This window comes from Megalops cyprinoides, chromosome 5, assembly GCF_013368585.1.
Source record: "Megalops cyprinoides isolate fMegCyp1 chromosome 5, fMegCyp1.pri, whole genome shotgun sequence".
Lineage (NCBI taxonomy): Eukaryota > Metazoa > Chordata > Actinopteri > Elopiformes > Megalopidae > Megalops > Megalops cyprinoides.
Window position 1 is genome coordinate 16,931,087 of NC_050587.1, and position 19,962 is coordinate 16,951,048.

The 19,962-nt window shown below is 38.6% G+C and overlaps 1 protein-coding gene across 2 annotated transcripts in view; it reads left to right on the top strand.

Annotated features, from left to right (window-relative positions):
• epb41l4a (erythrocyte membrane protein band 4.1 like 4A) overlaps positions 1-19,962 on the top strand; it is an 82,935-nt gene that overhangs the window by 37,018 nt on the left and 25,955 nt on the right. The window contains exons 4-7 of one of the 2 annotated variants that reach the window (XM_036528935.1): positions 8,589-8,640; positions 11,193-11,271; positions 11,779-11,876; positions 14,155-14,275. In XM_036528935.1, coding sequence (XP_036384828.1) covers positions 8,589-8,640; positions 11,193-11,271; positions 11,779-11,876; positions 14,155-14,275 — 350 coding nt within the window. The remainder of the gene's footprint in view (positions 1-8,588; positions 8,641-11,192; positions 11,272-11,778; positions 11,877-14,154; positions 14,276-19,962) is intronic. The other variant, XM_036528936.1, reaches the window with a different exon arrangement.

A 19,962-nucleotide genomic window follows, 5' to 3' on the forward strand; every position in this document is an offset into this window, starting at 1 on the left:
TTCGATATACCATTACCTCCCTAAATGATACTGTTGAAAATGATATTAATAGAATGATATTAAACATACCAGAACAAATTAGCCCACAGAGATACTGGCTTCATTACCTATAGCATATCATGGTGGTATTTTCAGCATTAATTTCAACATTACAGAATAATGTCATTTTATAGAGCAGTTTATCCTTTCTGTGTGTGATATCATGAATCATAGTCTTTCATCAGAGAGCTTCCTTTCACTACAGTATCCTACTGACTGCTGTCACAGCTGTTGTATATGCTGTACAAGGAAGATTCTGTTGATACTTAGTCTGTTTATGCCCTATAATTCATGTATTACACTGTGGATTACCTGCACTATTGAGTTATCTTGTGCCTGCCTGTGATGTACAGAAAAAGGCTTCCTGGCAGACTAATAAAGTATTCATTAATTCATTCAGCCATTCATTCATAAGTGCTCTGAAACCTATCATGCAGCGAAGCAATATCACAAATGACAGGTGACCTAGTGTCAGTGGCCACAGCAGTTGGTAATGAGTTTAGCATCATCACACTGACAGAGGCAAAACCAGGTCACAGATTTCTGTTGTCATTCCACTGCTTAATCCTTGTTCACACATGGTTTTATGTAAGAATCTGTAATATTTTGATATGTGTTCATTTTGCTTGTTGTTTGAACAAACATGCTGTCACCATGGAGCAAATCAAAACTTTAGCCAAAAAGTTGGCCAAAAACTGTAGTAGAGTATTCTTTCACTTGAATGGATATGGGATGAAAACCACAGTGAAAGTACACCTGATCCATTGTTTTTAATTATCAGGTTTGGTAATAGGGTGAAATTGGTTTTTGTGCAGTTTTTGAATTGGTCTTTTGTTCCTAAGGATGTGCAGGTGGTAGTAAGAAAGGTGTAAAAAATGCTGGTGCAAGGGGATGTTGTCTCTATTTTGGCTTCCCATTCTTAGTGTCATCTGACTGTGAAGTGATACATCTTCTGTCCGGACAGATGCAATGTGACAGGCAGATAAGCAGCATGGTATTGAAAGCACTTCTTTCTGCTGAGCTGCTCACACTACTGCACTGCATTGTGAACAGGAAGGTGTTTGACTCTTGAGTGCAAGTTGAGTCTGCCCCAGGTTGACACTGGTCATATCATCTGCTGACAATGGTATGAAGGTAATGTTGCAAAATGCAAGAGCTTGTAGACTTGATTTTGAGAACTTGTAGAATACGATGTGAGAACTTGTAGATCAAAAATCTGAACTCGTATGTTTAAATTTTCACTTGTAGAAAAAATGTGAATTTCTATGTTGAAATTCACAAATATGTATAAGTGTCTTAATTTTGTGTGAACCGGAAACACTTCACAAAGGCATAGATCCATCAGATACAGCAGCATCAGTCATCCCATTGAATGAATCATGAAAATGTCACCTCACTCAAATGGGGGGTAGTAGGCTGCTGCTTCTTCCCTGCTAGCAGGCACAGATCATGCCTTTCTATTGTGATTTATATAGACGGACATTTTGATTTCCTGTGCATTTTCCCTTCTTGTGGACAAAACATCCTGGGAACTAGGAAACCAGGGCGTATCCTACAACACTTGCATAAGCCAGCGAAAGAGCTACCACTAGGACACATAGCTAGCCTACATGTCGGGTAGGATAGCTAGCTATCAGGAAATTAGTGCAGACAACCATTGGCTGTGTGCAAGTGTATCGAAGATTTATCTTGTTTCAGCGCTCTGTTGCAACTACAGAGGTTGTTGCTGTGGGATGAGCATAGAAATTCCAAACAGGATTGCATAAAGGGGAAAGAAATGTGAAAAAACACTGAACATCCTGTATTTTGTCTCATTGCTATACCATGTTTTAGTAGCATAGCAACAGAGTTCATGACATCCTAACTAGTGTTTTAGTGATAAAGTATTGCAAGGGAGCATCTTTTTCCGGTTTTACATTCAACACTAAATTGTCCTTTAACAAGAAGAGGATAATTAAATAATGCTCCTCCCTTGTGATTTAATGGAATGAAGATGCTGAGCTCCATTTTCATAATGAATTCATGGGGTCTCAACCCACTAATTTGCAGAGTCTTTTGGGAAGCTGATTAAAAAAACAACAAACTAACAGAAAAATAATCACATTAGGTTTTTTTTTTTTTACTCTCAGGAAAGACCAGTGGAAACTCTTTCACTCCAGGCCTCATTTAAGCCTCAGCCATCTTATGTTTACTGAAGCATTGCTGGGATGTATCATCGGCTAAGATGTATTTACAGATACAGCCCACGTTCACACACCTCACTGCACTTGTTGCTTGCAGTTAAACATTTCAGCAGCCTGATGGTATATTTGCGCTGCTACAGCTGGAACATATAACACAAATAGCAATTCACCATCATGTGTCCACGAATCAAATACAAGTCAAGATTTCTTTCTTTTTTTTCCTCAAAATAATAGGTTAAGAACACGGGTGTTAACTGATGTCTGAATTACAGGTATCTTGTACTGGGACACTGTCAGGGTTATTGCTAGTCTCTGTATCACAAAATGGGGGAGATGATATTGATAACCTATTATTATCAATGTATTGTGCATTAAGAACATTTTAAAAAAGTTACAGGAGTAATGTATGTTACTCTGCTGCATCACTGCACCAGTAGGACAGCAGTCAAACCGCATGTTACCAGGGAAATGACAAGTTGGTATGCATATGCTTAGCTACTTGTATAAACCTAATGTGCAATTGTGGAAAATATTTCAATCACCCCCAGAAGACCAGTTATTAGGTGGTCAGCTTTTAACTTTGCGTGTAATTGGTCAGTCTAAAGCAATGAAGAAATACAGAGCGGGTTTAAACTTATTGATGCAATTCAATGCTCTGGCAATCCCTTTGCTGGATGACACAATGGATGCCTTTGTTTCCACTGAAAATGATTTATTTATACAAATCTGTCTGCCACTTGCCCAGATTTGGCTTGTATCGAGTTTGGGATTGGGATTGTCTGTTGTATTTCAGCAGGATTGGTCTGCCATTTATCTATAAAACAGACGGTTTTAGAAAGGTGCCCTCACTGTCTGCTACAGTAGAACACTCTCCAACACGGTATTTGCATAAATTAGCATGTGCTAGAACACAGCAGCTGCAGTAATGTGATTATTGCAGATAAAATGAGATTTACAAATTCAATTACCTTTTACTGATTCAGTCATGTGTAATTTCAGTCAAATCTTGTTCTCTTTTTGACCAACATGAAAATAAATTCATCTTACATCTCCATGCCTGTATGTGCAAAACATAAAAGGATTTCTTTGCCCCTACTATCTAACTCAAGAAGAATTTGCATGAATGAAAATCGGATGTAAATTAAATCTTCACAAACACAAGGAAATCATCCCTTGCGACTCTTAGCTAATTGTTGCCCAAAGTGTAGTATTTGATACTATTTTTCTCCCCAATTCATAGTGAATGTGTTTTTACATATAGAGGAATAAGGTAAAGATGAGCGTGTGTGTTTGTCTGTGTGTGTGTGTGTGTGTGTGTGTGTGTGTATGAACATGTGTGCATGTATGCATCAGCAGAGTGTTGTGGTTAGAAGAGCTGTTGAAATGCTTCTTCTTTTCATTATTTGGCTACACTGATATAGTTTTTTTTTTTTTTTAATACAAATTATTGAATAGAATGTGGTTACTGTAGGTCAAAAATGTCGAATGAACAACATCAATCCCATCTCTTTCTGCATCCAGGACACTTCATTTCCATTGGTCTGTTTATCTCAAGATATTTATCAGTTTGCCAACAGAGCTAGTATTGATTACAGCCAAGTGCCTCCTCCACAAGGTATTGGAAAACCTGGAAGTGCCAGGGACTTTTGCTCACATCTTATTTATAGATTTTAGATGGGCTTTTAATACTAAACTAAGACACATTGTTTTTAGGACATTTAGTTGTTAATGTCCCTTCTTGTTTAACTTCCATTTACAAGTATTCATGTAACAGATTCTCTTAACGACAGACATGATTTAGCTGTACAGTACAAGTATTAGAAGAGTGGAGCCCAGTCTACAGTTATTCACTGAAACTATAAGTTTTTAAAAAGGGCCTGTCTTTCAGAGGCAATGAGAAAATATTAAACTGATAGACTTCTATTAGTTTGTCCATGACCAATGTTCACAGTCTATTATTCTCTGTGCTCCCTGATTCTTGGCAAAACAATCTTGAAAACCACACAGGCTGCGTCAAAAATCATTGGATTCCCATCACCAAACCTTTCAGAGATCAATGCCCAAGCTGTATGGAGTAAAACCTCAGTGATGCCTTCTAATTTAGAGTACTCCCTGAGCCACTGTTTTCAAAAATTGCCTCTGGAGTATAGGTACCATTTCTTGCAAAAAAGTAGGTCTTATCCCAGGTGCCATAAACCTTTTTAATGAAAAATCAGTGGTAAGCATCAGTGTAGGATTATTTACTATATGTGTACACAAGTAGAAAAGTATGTAGTAAATCTATTGTAAAAATAATAATAATAATAATTCAGCCGCTTAAAGTTTAGCTCTTAACCTAGCAGTCAGACTGAACGGTTGCTTTCTCAGTAGGAGAGGCTGACAGAACCCTTATTTATGTTCTGCATGCCATTGTCAATTCGCTCCCTTTAATTTCTGCATATTTGATGTTAGCGAATGTCAACACATTGGTAACATTTGTCATTAAAGGAAATGAAGAGGAACAATGTTGTCAAACTGTCTTCAGTTATGATTACCCTCCAGGGAAGCCTGAGCTGTGCAGCGTTATGCCGTGTCTGCCTTAAGAGGAGAGCAGAGTTTGGTATCTCTAATGTTAGAGTCTGCACACAGGAGATGCACCTAGCTGCTTAAATTATGGAAATGCTAGTCCTGTTTTTAGTGTATGCTATACAGAGAAGTAATTCACATATTATTGTTCATTACATGTGCAAGCTCAACACAGAGAGCTTAATGGGTTATCCGTGGTTTATTTATAGTTTCTTAAAACATTTCTTAAATGTTCTTGTGTTGAATTTGGGGCAAATGTACGGTTCATTTAGTAAATGTTTTAATGTACATCAAACATTGCATTTTCAGTAGATGTTTGCCACCTATCATGCATTGTTTGTTTACTAAATGACAGTTAAAATGTGTTCAGTCAAACATTTGGGACAAGTTAGGAATATAGGCAGGGCAGATGTATGACTAATATTAGTCCTATTTTGCCCAGAGAAGAGAAAAATATTCTGGAACTTCATGGGTGACATACTGTACAGAAAGTGTTTAACCAATTTAACCTAAAATCGAAAATTTCAAGAAGCTACTCATTGATTAAAAACACAAAGGAGGAAGGAAAAATAAATCAAAGATTCACTGGCATAATAACAATGTTTTTACAGAGTATCATGATGCACAAATCTTCTCATTTGTTAATAAGTTCTTTGTTAATCATCATAATGAAAACCACCTCAGAACATAAACCTACATACCATACATGACTATTCATTTCCTTTTAGACAGTACCTTTTCAGAAAGTACCCTAGACCTATTTTTTCCATATTACAGCTGAGTAACCTTAGAGAACAAAGCTTTCATTCCATTCAAAATAATAAACACTCGTGAATCATGTTCGCTTGGGCAACAGGCATTGTGCCAGGAGTTGGCACCCCAGCAGACAGATCATCCTGTTACATATTTTCAAGTGCAAATGAATCTCAAATGTCATGAGCTCAGAGATTAGTATGACAATTCCAGTCTGACGTGTTCTGAGTTTTTGACAATTGGAATTATTTTGAGCAAGTCCATTTAAATCTGCCATTGTATGTGTGCTCTTGAATTTTTTTGTCTGACTGAGGTCATCAGTCTGGCTTTTGAAAAAAGTTAGACGCAATTTTATCAAATACTTCTGCCCTCAAACACATTACTGCTACTGCATTAACATTACTAATAATAATATTAATAAATGTATGTGATGGCGCTTTGGCGCTTTGTGCCAAATGTAATCAAGTCAAAGCTTTTAATAAGAGGAGATGGCTGACATTTGCAGGATCCTTGAGTGCTAGAAAAGATAATGTTTTCATAATTTGTATTATCTTTCTTCTTTATGCAATGGTTCTTTTGTAATCGGCAGTTACAAATTAGGCTAATCTCAGATTAGTTTTGATTGTTGCTTAGAACACAGTAGAGAAACCCCTATATTATAAATACACACTCTAAACAGTTTTCACCTTCACCAACACATAGAGGGGGTGTCATCTGCACAACAGTAAGATGAGATGTTATTTTTGTGAATCATGTGGCCTAAAGGCTGCAATTACACAGAAAATAACACAGGCCCCAAAATAGATCCCAGAGGGACTTTATGAGATTGAAGACTGTCTACCAGACATATATACTAGGAGCTGAAGCAGCCCAGTACATTACCAGCAAATTCCAACCAGCTTCATAAGTGGTCAATTCAAATAGAGCCATCAATCATACAAACAAAATGGATGCGCAGTTCATTAGCTGATCAGTTTTAGTGAGATGGCTTCCAAACAGAAAAACAGTCTTCTTTTAATCCACTACAGCTATTTGAAATGGGCCTACAGTTGCAAAGATGAAGTGTCAATACTGAGAGAGGGTAAAACCATAGCAGATTTGATATCAGTGAGAACTGTCCCAGTAGCAAGTAAGCTGTACAGTAAATAATCAAAAGAATATTATTACACATGGCACTGTGCCAGGTCCTTGGAAAAGCTTATAAGAACTGAGTTACCCTTTCATAGCACTGAATTCATCTTGAGATCCAAATCCACCTTTTTGTTTCAATGACATGTATTACATCATTTGTTAATAGAAAGAGAAGGGATTGCTTATCTGTGGCTACAATATTTCAGACATTGGCAATCTGTTAAATTTTTTAATTACCCTGCAGGAGTTCCTTATAGTATGTAAATAAAGTCTATATGGATCTTGTGCTTTCTCATTCTCAAAATTAAATCATATGAAAGTGATGATGCTGATGACAATGATGATCATAATGACTAATAATAATCATATGCATCCCTTTGAATTGATCTGAAATAAAATGTCATTGTATGGATGGCCAGGACAAGCAAGGTAAAACTATTAAATGAACAGTACTATAGCTTTGTAATGAAAGTCCTAATTAATAATATTCCAAATTACTCTACAGTTGTATTACACCTAAAGGGTCATTTCATTTGCACATGTAAAAGATGGTTAATGAAGAGTGGTTTTCTTTTTACAATGCTTTAAATTGCCTTAACCAGATCTAATTATGCTGGTTGGTATCTAAAAGGTGTGAATTATGAGGAAATGGCTGCCATCTGATAAAAACAATTCCCTTTTTGTCTTCAAAATTTTATTTGACTCATTTAAAAGTAGCATATTTCTCTCATCCAAAGGATGCAGGGGTGTGGGGCACCTTCCTTTCAGTTCAGGTGACTAAGATGTCTGGCATGCATAGACACAAAAGGCAAAGAATCTCCCTGTAATTTGGTAAGCTTGAAACCTTTAGGGCCCAGTCCAAAGAGGATGTCAGTTTGGCAGGGATCAAACTGGGCTCCCAAAATCCCAGAGAATGCCTTAAATTGAAGACCAGAAGGTGGTCAGCTTGGAACAGAGCCAGAAGTGACCCAGGTGCGTTGTGCACCTGTCATGATTTGGGATTGCATCTGCACAAATTTGAATCAGTTTCATCTAATAAATACAGTGGACTTTGGAATACCAGAGGATCATGTGAATCCTGTATAAAATGAGTAAAGTTGCAAAGGCTGCACTGACATTAAAATGAAACAAAAATTTAGAAACATATTTTCATATGTTATCTGAATGTTCTCATACAATTTTTGAACAATGTAATGCAAACCTAATGGTAAAACACAGCTGCACCTGCAAGAAGTTGAACCTATCTAGATCCACTTCATAGTTTTTGTGTGAACACAATGTTCTTGATAGAAATGCTACACTTTCAGTATTCAGAATTATTATGCGGTGAACAGGACCAAGAACACAATAAAATGTGGGTGAACACAATGGGTCAGTCATATTGGAGACGTTAATGAAATCATTGTGTCAGTAGCAGGCAAACACAAAATATCAATTCCTCTCCATCTGCTCATGAAGGACATGCAATGACCTGCTCTGCATCTTCATGTTTTATTGATGCATATTTTAATAACTCTTAACAGTTTCTTTTTTTTACAAGCCTCTTTGAAAGTCTGTCAGTTTAATGTGCGTTCAGTTTCTGTCCGCTGGCATGACTGACTCGCTGTGTGTTTGATGTACCTGCACTGCTTATTCAATCATAAGGATTAAAGAACATCAGACCATCATTTGAGTGGGCAGTTGTCTGCACTTAATGCATTTCCCTTGTTCCTTTGGCCTGAAAGGAGGAATGTGTACCTGTTTTGCCCAAGCTCTTGTAAATGTATTAGTTCTAAATCATTGTATGTACATGTCTTTAACCAATGAAGGTTAATCAAAATAACATTTCATATAATTCAAGGTACAGCAGATCATTTTACTTTTCTATTTACAGATATCATGCATTGTGTTTATTGTGCTTGTTCAATCTCTTTGCAGTATTGGCTGGACCCCTGGAAAACCCTTGCTGAACACAAAGATTTGATCACAAGTAGGTATTTGTTGACTGTGGTTTTATTTTTAATATTTCTGTACTGAAAGTATACTAAAAGTCAACACTACTGTGTAGGGCCTCTGAGTGTTCAGTGTGGCTCTCATTAAAGTCTTTTTTTCTTATTTTCATGAGTACCACAGTAAAGACTACACTGTGGTTGTGTCCATGTGATTGCTCATTCAAGCAACTTTTTTGCTGACTTGTCCCTACAAAGAATGCACATTTTCCAGTCATTAGGTTTTCAAATATGACTGCCTAGGTTCTACAAGAAATTCTGTGCTTTTCTGTGCTTTTTGCTTTTCTGTCAAGCAAGCATTTGAATTCTCGTCTAAGTAATTGATTAGAATTCAGTCAGATAGTGGAATAATGAAATGTTTGCCCTCATTTCTAATCCAAACATTATTCTCTGTGAACACAGAAGTCCCAGTAACAAAGCTTCAAATCCAAATGTGATTAGGCACAGTGTACGATGGCATCATCATTGCAATATCAACTCACAGGAGGTGTTTCATTTAATCATTGGTATGTAATGAATCCTGATTGTCATTCTGCCTAGAGCTGTCTTGCAGTGCAGCTGTCGAAGGGTAAACTAAGACAACACTCACCACCTAGTTTATGTCATTCAGTCTTGGTGTATATTCATTGATATGCACATCAGTTGGCTTTGAATTTTCAGTGAAGCATCCCACATAGATTCATTAAAAATCAAGGTTACAGTTCCATTCCATTTGAATATAATAACTCCTTATTATGAATTCACTAATATTGCCGGTTACAAGCAGATGAAAGTAACAAAGCCCCTGGCATTGACGGAATTCCACCTGAGGCCCTGAAGTACAGTGGTCCCAAGTGCTGCGAAATGTTCAAAGCCTGCTGAGCATAGGGGAAAATTCCTCAACAGGTACTCGGTCGACAATAATCACCTTGCCTAAGACAGCGAGACAGCTTCAACCACGCAAAGATCAACCTGCTTTACATTACAGAGGAGATTCTAGAAGATTCTTTCCCAACAGGCTAGTGCCTGCCATGGGACAGTGAATCCTTTCTGAGCAACCAGTGCACACTCAAAACTAACAAACGGATATGGTGTTTGTGATCAGGAAAATATAGGAATTATACTTTAAATAAAAGGAGAGGGTGCATATTTATTGCATAGGCACTTAGACCATAAACTGAGATGTCAGCAATAGACTCTCAAAAACCAACAGTGCTTGTGGCAGATGGGTTAGCCCAACCCATAGTTTTTTTGGGCTGTTAACACCCCAACATTCCTGCATTGTACCTTACTGATAGGCTGTGATGACCTTTCAATGTATGTTCCTCATCTCCTCCTTACTATCTAGTAGCATCACTCTTGGAGCTGCTCTAAAACTGACTCCATGTGCATTGATATCATTATCTAGCAGACCCAGCTGAAGTGGGCTGCCCTGGTCTGTGGGGTTGGCAGCCACCTGCTAAAGAAGCTTCTTGACCAGGAAACCGACAGAGGGCCCCCATTAAAAAATGATAGCTTTAAGGGTACGAACTAAGGCACTAACAGGCTGCAGTGCTTGTCAGTGCTACATTCAAAGGGCAGCTGTCCTCTTTGAAAGCGAGTACTGAGCTGGCATTATGGAGGAGGGGAAGGAAGACTCTTCTTCAGTTACCCGCAGACACATATACATCCTTCTGTAGTTGTTGCAGGACCAGTGTCTCAAGAGTCCAACTAGTTAGGCATGGGCGGGTCTGCTACTGGCATGGACACCTTGAAAATGTCTTAATCAGTGAAGACTTGCCAAAACTACCAGTCATCCAAGGCAGAAGTAGCATTAGTTCCCTGTTATCCCCTCAGATGATTAAATGTAGATTGTATAAGCATCTGCTCCCGATTAATATTATTCAGGACGTGACTATTTTAATGAGAGCTCTTGACATTTTTAATTTTCTTCAACTCGCACTACCTTGCCTAGTTTTGAGCCCCTGAGGTGATTAAGATTCTCTGTCTGATTTTTAAAATATGTGTTTAGGAGTTCATAAGTTGCTCCACAATGAGTAATTAGAATGGATTCTGTTTTTAATCTCCTTTGCTATATAATGCCCTTAGACGTGTGATTATCTCAAGGTTGAACTGCCGCTTATTCCCCTTCATCATTGTTGTTGCCAGCTCAGAGGCACTCCCCTGACACAGAGCAAGGTTATTAAGCAGGTTGTTGTTTTCAAATCAATGTAAACAAAAGCAGGCTATATGAATTTTTGATTGAAGGGCACCACTGGCAGTTCTATAAAAAATAAACTATGTGCCTTCTCATTGGTTGATATCACCTGGGTTGATTGGAACCTTTTTCTTTTTTGATCTGTCTATATGAATATACTTACATCATAACAATGAATCACCATTTCTGTGGAGACCCACCTTTATTTTATCTTCCTTTATTTCAAAACTTTCTGGTCTCTCCACAACCTCCTTTGTACAGAAGCTGAAATGCACTCTTAGGTTGATAGTGGGTATCTATGATTTGGCTTAATGACTGCCTTAAGTTCTTTTGAGTGTAACCAGTCTGTTTCCTCAGCAGGACCACCGTACACTCTGTACTTTGGAGTAAAATTTTATGCAGAGGATCCTTGCAAACTAAAAGAAGAAATAACAAGGTATTCTATTTTAACAAGGTGTTCTGTTTTAATGTATGTTTAGGTCTTTTTTTCTGTGAAACTGAAACTAGTGGTATTTGTAGAAATTAATTTTTTTGTAGATTTCATGTCAGAAATAGATGGGAATGACTAACATACTAGTGTCAGGTATTAGTTTTGTGTTCCTACATCATGTTATTAGTAACACATACCTTGAACTTATATGTCAAAAAGTAATTATTATCAGTTCCATAACCTTCTGAAAATAATTTCTGATGAAATTTCTTTGTAAACTGTTGCAGTAAAATAATATTTAAGTTCTGTGAAAACTGCCAGTGTTTTCCAGCAAGAGCCACATTTTCCATTTTGCTACATTATTTAACATTGTTTGGTGCATCATGTCATTTGTTATCACTAAAAAAATGAATTGCGTCTTAAATGACTGACATTGTGCTATTGTCAGTAGGGACAGGCATTTTGTATCAGTGACTATCCCGTTGGTCATATGACCTGTGTCTCTGCTGCCAGATACCAGTTCTTCCTTCAAGTGAAGCAGGATGTTCTCCAGGGCCGGCTGCCATGCCCCTTCAATATCAGTGCCCAGCTGGCGGCCTACGCCATCCAGTGTGAGTTTGGGTTGTTTTCCCACACGCCATTCCCAGTCTGAGATCAGGGCTGTGCAGCATCTGCTCTTTCTGCCGCTTGTACGGAGAGTCCGCACTGTGATCACTGATCCCACCACAGCTAATTCATGCTCACACATGACATATGGTCTGATGGAGAAGAGGATGTGTATTTGTGTGTGTGTGTGTGTGTGTGTGTGTGTGTGTGAGCGGGGGGGGGGGGGGGGTGGGGGGGGTTTGTGGTATATTGAATTCAAAGTGATGACCATCATGATATCAGGTAGCTTTTTGCCCACCTGGTTTTTTCTTACCTGTTGTCGACATTCACTCCAGCCACAAGGGTGGGGCTCCTTTGTGTGTAGGCTTGTGTGTGGGTCGCTTACCTTTCAGCCTCTGACTGATCTCCATACCAAGGTGATGACATCAGAACATGTACCCATTTAAGCAACCTGCATTCACACTGCATTCTAAATACAGATACTTACAAAGCTGTAACTACACTGATAACAGATTACAGAATATATAAACACTATCACAAAGGTTTAGTGGGTAATTAAACACCAATACTTCAATTTGAAAATTATTATACTGTCATTAATGAAATAAATAGACATTTGCTCTTTGTTCTTTGAAAATAACATTTATTACTCTGTTAAGAGCCATGTTATTAATCCAGTCTGCTTTACCTATCTAAACCTGGAACACTCAAGTACAAAATATTCCATTTCCATTTAAATACTGGTGAAACCTTAAATACTATAGTGTGTCTGTGAGGAGCAGGGTTTCTGGTTAGATTCCCAGGCAGGCCACTACTCTTGTACCCCTGGGCAAGGCACTTAAACCAAATTGCATCAGTAAATACCCAAATGTATAAACGGGTACCATTTAAAAATTGTAAATTGTGTAATTCACTCTAGTTAAGAGTGTTTGCTCAGCATAATGCAATGTAATCATAATTGCAGCAATGCTACAAGGGCATATCTGAAGCATTAAGTGTATCAGATTGGAGCAAACAGTGAATATTTCTACCAGAGCTGCCTCCTTCGTTGGGCCGTACTCCCTCACTATACTATGGAAGCCACTACTCTGTGTAATCATGGAATTCATGGAAATTTTCCACGGGAATTTTCTCTCAGCAGCTTTGGGAAATGCGTTTTTTTTTTCTCAATCCCTCACAAGAGCACATTATTCTCAGTTTGAATCAGGCCCATCTTTAAACAATTCCCTAATCGCTGGATCATATATTGTTTTTACTCACAAAATTCCATGACCAAATGTGTCCTGAGTTCTGACCAGGGACATTTCTAGCTGTTGAAAAGATTCAGGGCTAAGTCAAGTTTGCCTGGGGGCTTGTCTTTTTTTTTGAAGGGAGATCGGCATCCGTACGTTGGGGAGGTCATATCAACCTTTATAATAAATAAACATTATCACACCTTCAGACGCTGCAAGTCAAGTTCAGCACTGTTACACAGTCTGTCTGTTGTTTTCCTATAAACACCTCCTTGTTCAGGGCGAAAATATTCGGGGCTAGACTTAAAATATTCGGGGCTATAGTAACGCCACTGGTTCTGACATATTGGATGAGCGATTAGGTAGCCTATAAAATCACTGAGCACCAATGTACAAATCATGGTTTCATCACCTGCACACTGGGAAAATGAAAGCTTCCAACTGTCTACCTGCAACTGCTGTTCAACTCAAGGATGAGTGCTCTCATGGACAAGGTAATTGGTTGTGATAACAAACAACAGCTATCTCAACATTCAAAGCTATAACCTAAACAAAGCTTTTAAAGCCTGTTTGTATTTGTCCTGTGGAGTATATTTCACTTGATGGTAAAGAATAAAAGTCTGAGAGGGAAAAGGCAGTCAATGCACAAACAACCCATTAATTTTGATAAATTCTGATAAATTAATTTCCATGAAAAATTTTAAAGTTTGAAAATTACCGGAATTTTGCAAACCTATATGTAATTGCACTCAAAAACAGACCAAGCCTTTTTTAGATATTCCAGGCATCTGGTGCAGAAAAAATTGCCCTACAGCCATATTTTAACGACAGATAACCCTTCCCCTTCTCTTGACCCCAAAGCTTCATGCATATCCTTAAAATAGAAGGAACTCTCCAGCATTTAAGCACAAAATGTTCACATCATTGTATAATAGGTGCCTAAAATGATCACAGTTGTTTGGCCTGCAAACTTGTCACCCTCTTGTCTGTGGTGTTGCTGCTACATGTGTGTCTCATGCATCCCCTGTCCTGCCTCGTCCTTCTTCTGCAGCTGAGCTGGGAGATTATGACCCCTACAAACATATGGCAGGCTACGTGTCCGAATACCGCTTTGTCCCGGATCAGAAAGAGGAGCTGGAGGAAGCGATCGAGCAGATTCACAAAACCATAACGTAAGGAACCCATCAAATCCCCATTCTAATCCTTCTCATGGCAGATTACAGATTATGCTGCGCAAAGGGCCATGCTTAACTGCCTGACATCTGTAATTATGATGAAAGAGTCTGTTATCTGAACTGCACATGGTATGGTCTTTCCTGAGTGATTTATATGTCTATGATGTTCAGTAATACATACTTCAAAACAGAAATTATTTATTTTTTGTCTCATATACAGTCAGGGTGCTTTATATGGTGGCAGCGTGTATTCAAATGGTAGCTAGCCTCTTAGGTTTAATGCAAGCAAGTTGGAAGTAAATGCCAACCTGACATCAAGGTCTCACAACAGTAACATGAATCTAGTACGAGGGACGCTATACATACTACTAACTATTTCACCCTCTGGCTACAACTGAAGTCTTTGTAATACAAGCCAGTGGCTGGCTGTTACTGAAAGACCCTGTAAGATAATTACAATGCTGACCTGTTCTCAGCCCGCTCACCTGCTTGGCATGCTGAACGTGAAGGAAAGAAGAGATTTATTTAATAGAAAAAACAGACCTGTGGCATGGTGACCCACTGGCTGTGAATGAGTGCTCTTGTGCCTTGCGGTCACATGTCTTTTTATTGTACCTGACCCCAATTCCAAGACTGCGGGGACCCCTGCTCCCACATTCATCTACTGCACTTGGTCATTATTACCAGCCTTTATCTTGATGTCAGCATAATGCTCATTGCTTATGCATGGCGTGAATTACAAAAAAGAACCGAATAGCCACCATTCACTGGTTGAGACCACTGCTGGTGCTGGTCCGTACGCCCTCTAGTGTTATAATGTTGGTACAAGCATTCACTGCCAAAGGAGCCACTCACCTGGTGAGTGGTTGAGTGATTGAGGGGTAGAGTTTGTCATTGGGTATACTTCTTCTAGTCGCAGCCAAAAAAGCAGAGGGACACTGCTCTGTGCCCAGTTTGAAAGCACTTAGTTCCAAACAAACCCAGCTGTGCTAATTGTATGTTAAAGAAGATGGGATACAGTGCGCTTCTCAGAATGTTTTATCCTCGGATAAAAAAGAAAAAAAATGCATTTTGAAAAATCAAACAACCGTCTTAATTACATCTCACGCTGTGGTTTAATGGAATTGGGTGGGCACGTGTGTTTATCTTTGCTTTGTTATTGGGGAACGGTCATCTCTCACATTTGTTTGGTTTTTGAAAAGCCACACGACATGTGTTCAAAAGCCATTAGCTGAATTAGGAGAAAGTAATTAGCCCCGTTTTCAGTAAAGTTTGCACTAATGCAGTGGCTTGGTTATGTAAACACATCTTTAGATAGTTTTGTAACTGATATTAAAACTCTTTTAGATTTAGAATATTCCATCACAGAGCTCTGTATAGAAAAAAATGTGCTTTTTGTGTTAATAGTCACATGCTTTCATCGCCATCCCTTTGAAACATCTGAAAAATATTGTTTTTTCCTTACAACATATCCTGCAAACTCTGTGATCGTTATCTCGGTGTGTATCCACGTTGTCTGTTGTCTGTGACACCTGGGAGCTTTGCATGCAGCCACACTTTGCAATCAGGTTGGAAATTCTAATCTAGTCCTCCTAGAACATAAGCCCTTCAGTCTGGCACACCAACTCCCCCAGCAACGCTGCAGTCAACATAGCAGCACGCAGTCGAATAGCTAAGTGTATACAGAGCATCTGGAAGACCTCTCCCTCTTGTATCTACTGTAAAAGTGTTCCAGAATATTGATTCATTGTATAAATTATGAATCAGGAGCGACTGTACTTCGCCTCTCTCAGCGGACCCTCCCTGTTGGGAAGAAAGAGAGAAGACGACCTTATCTCCCACAGAAAGGTCGTTCATTTCCTTCAGACCTTGCATTTGACAGATCAGGAGGGGGGCTTCTGTTTTTATTTTCCTTTTGCGTATGCTCTGCACTCATGCTTAATAAACACCGTCCTTTATCATTCCATCACCAGGCTTCCATTGTGAATGAAAAGAGTATCTGCTGTTTTATTTTCACATATTTTATATTCTACAATGTTTGTTTTCATACCCTGTTTGGCTGGTGGATATGATGTGTTGAATTAATTCAGACACCTTTTGAAGTTCCTCTTTTCTGTAGACCTGGATCAAACCCAGACTCACAAAGACAGTGGACTTACGATGGAATCACCAAAATGCGCTAGAGAGCTGGATAAAAAAGCAGCTTTTGAGATGCATTTTAGTCGCAGAGGCTGACGTCCTACATGACATTTTCTCCCAGACTTAAGTTTATTTCTCCTAACGCTGGGCTGAGTCTCAGGAAGGGTGGTACTGAACAGATGATTTCCCTCCTACTGTTCACAGCCTACCCTCTGACATGCCAAAAGATTGAGGAGCTTTTTTCCATCATGCTCTATCGAGAATATCTTGTGGCGCCAGTTTGTGCCACGGGACCTGCTGATATCCAGTCAAAGTGGTGTGGGAAATGACAAAACGCAAACAAACACAGTTTAAGTGTGAGGCGAGGGGAACTGGCATTTAATCTGCCTTACTTGAAGTATAATTGTATCAAACTAATTGCATTTAGCAACATATTTAGTATTGTGGGGGAAAAAAAGCTGTGTACAGCTACGTACAAATAGGTAAAAAGTTTATTTGGCAGATATACAGTAGCTATGCCAGTCCAGTCATCAACAACATACATTTTAGCTGGGTACTGGCACATGTGTGAAGAAAATAGGGACCAGTTAAGGGCCACATACCAGGAGGAGACACTACTGTCTGTCTTGGCCAAACAACCTCCTCTCACTTAAAGTATTTAGATAAATTGTAATAAAGTTCTATTCTAGAGGAGCAACCATCAAGACTTGTGCATAACAGAGTATGAAAATGAAATATGTCAATCTCTAGAGACTGACTGAAGGTGGTGGATTGCAATTACTGTTCATTTACTTGTTGGATTCACAAATGGGTGGTGTTGAAGGAAAAAAATACACAGATTTAGCAGAATAGCATGATTTTACATTGATATAACAGAACACAAGAATATAATCAATATAATCCTCCTGTTACTGAAGTGAATCAACAAAACACAAAATCCAGTCTTCTCTTAGCTGTCACATGACATTAGGGGAAGCACATCTCAACTTCCTTTTCTCCAAGGTAGATGTTATTTATTGTGAACCATTAATGAATCTGGAATTGCTTTACTCTCCTGTTTTTTTAACGCCATAAAGGGTAACTCTATACAGAGAATGTATATGTACATATAATTGTATATAATGTATATATAAATGAGCTTTAACTGGAGTCTCTCATCATCCTCCTAAATAGAGCAAGTAATAAGTAAGTATTGATGGCTTGTCCTCCTCTCAAATCAGTTCTATGAAAATGCAGTTCTGAAATAAAAAACAGCCCAGCTTGTCACACTAAGTTAAGCAGGTCACTGTGACCCTTCTTAACAGCTTGGGCCAGGCTGAATCGCAAAAGACCATATGTTATATTTGGGCCTGAAGAAAAACCAGAATATGATGTTATATATGAAACATGCAATAATTTATCTGTAATTGAACTCAGAATACACCCAGGCTTAAGTAATTCTCAGTTTGATTTAGAAACACCAAAAGGGAAATGGGTGTCACCCTGCCATAAGCCATGAGGCTCAATGGCCTTTGTCAGTCTAGCTGTAACAGTCAAAGTGGATCGGTGACCTGGAAATGGCTAGCTAGAAACATTTCTGCTAAAAAAGAGTTAGAAAACGTGTGATTTTTCTTGAATGTGATAATTTAAAAAACCTTCCATGCTGTCTGTGAATTCACATTTCTGCTGCTGGTAATAATCCTTTGCACAGCATACTGCATTCACAGAAACAACGGACTCTCAAACTTTGTAAAACATTGATCACATGCACTGTCAACTCACCCGTGCTGAGTGGAAATGTTTTGTCAATTGTGTGTATGTCTATAATTGAACATTTCATCAAACTTTGACTTTGTCTCTCAGAGAAGAAACATAATAAACAGCAGGATTAGAATCAATATACCCTCAACCAGGATTCCTGAAAATGAAACATTAGCATCTGGATCCATACGAGAGATTCATGGTTTTCCATGAATGTGTCCACTCTGTGAAGATCTTCAAAGTTAGACTTTCAACTCCCTAACTGTCCTCAGCCTAAATAATGAATTGGCGTTCCCTCAAACGGTGATGTGGCAGCCAAGCGATTAAGGCTATCAGATGATGATTCACAGCATCCAGGCTTTTGCAGTGGCTGACCTGTGATAGATGTCCTAAATAAGCAAGCAGTATCACATAAGCCCGCTCTGTGAGATTTAAGTACATGTTAGAGGCACGCAAGAAGCTGGCCTAATTTACTCCTGGGCCTCCGTCACATTGTGATGTCTTTGATCGGTTGCTTAGATTCAGGCTATGTCTTGTCATTTTTCTCAGCTCAGAGACATATTCTGCTTCCTAGACTGGTCGTCCAATCTAGTGCAGACGTCAAAGACCTGATTAAAGGGATCAATTTGCTGGACTCATGGTTCCCCCGAGCTTCGGGAAGCCCTCATAAATAACTACCCGCTCCTTTCACTGTTCTATATTTATACCATTACTGAAGAGTGCATCAGTGATCATTTCCAGCCCTTTCTATAAATGGATGGAAATTCATAAAGCGCTAGAGGGGAGGATGACATTTTTCTCTACAAGTACAGAGAAAATGAGGTGTGTAATGTGTTTTGAGGTTGTACATTCACACAATTTCAGATTTGAGTGTACACACTGCTGTTTAGTACGTGCAAGGCAAAGATTGTTATGCTACCAAAGAAGCAAATGAACAGATAAGATGATCCTTTAAACCTCATGTGATGAAAAGTATTTTAGATGGAAAAGTGGAAATAAATAACATGTGATTTGCCAAATTAATGAGGTAGATGCCTGTCCCATTTATGAGAAAATACATGCATGAAAATCATAAATCAGGGTGGATTCTGGAAACAAGACCTTGTTGAGTACTTGAATATATGTGTTAATCAGTAATCAGTGAGTACACAGATTCAGGCTTTAAGCTCGTTCAATATTTTCTGGAATGGAATTCAAAGAATTTGGAATGGTTCTTCTACAAAAGACTAGTATAGAAAAGAGTTAATGGTTAAACTGTGAAAAGCATGGACTTTCTGTTTTATTATGTGAATGTCACAAAAGCATGTAGCCTACTGAAGGAAATGGAAATAGTACAATAACCTAATTTACTTTCCCAGACCTCCTTACGCAAACAGTCCATGTCTGTTCCTCCACTTTTATGGAAATGTCATCACTGACAGCAGCAGTTTTGTACAAGTATCTCTTGCTTTTTGCATGCATTTTTGATGCCTTCTTATCTTGCAACAGATACACAAAAGTATTGGTTTAATTCAAGATGGCTCCCCTAACCAGTGTTTCAGTGATAGCAAATACAGGTAAACACTACTTCCAGATTTCTTTAAACAGCTTTTATGGACAAAACACAGTTTGGATATTATGTTACTGACAACTTATCTAACAATAACAAATGCTAGATGAATCTTCAGTGTTCTGTTTCAGTTGAGTGTGAACTGCACACGAGAACCTTTTTAGTGTTGGTTTAATAGTTTGATTTATTTCACGTGAACTGTGTATTTGTCACCATCTGCCCTCTAATAGAGATTTCAGAAGAGAGGAATTTTCTC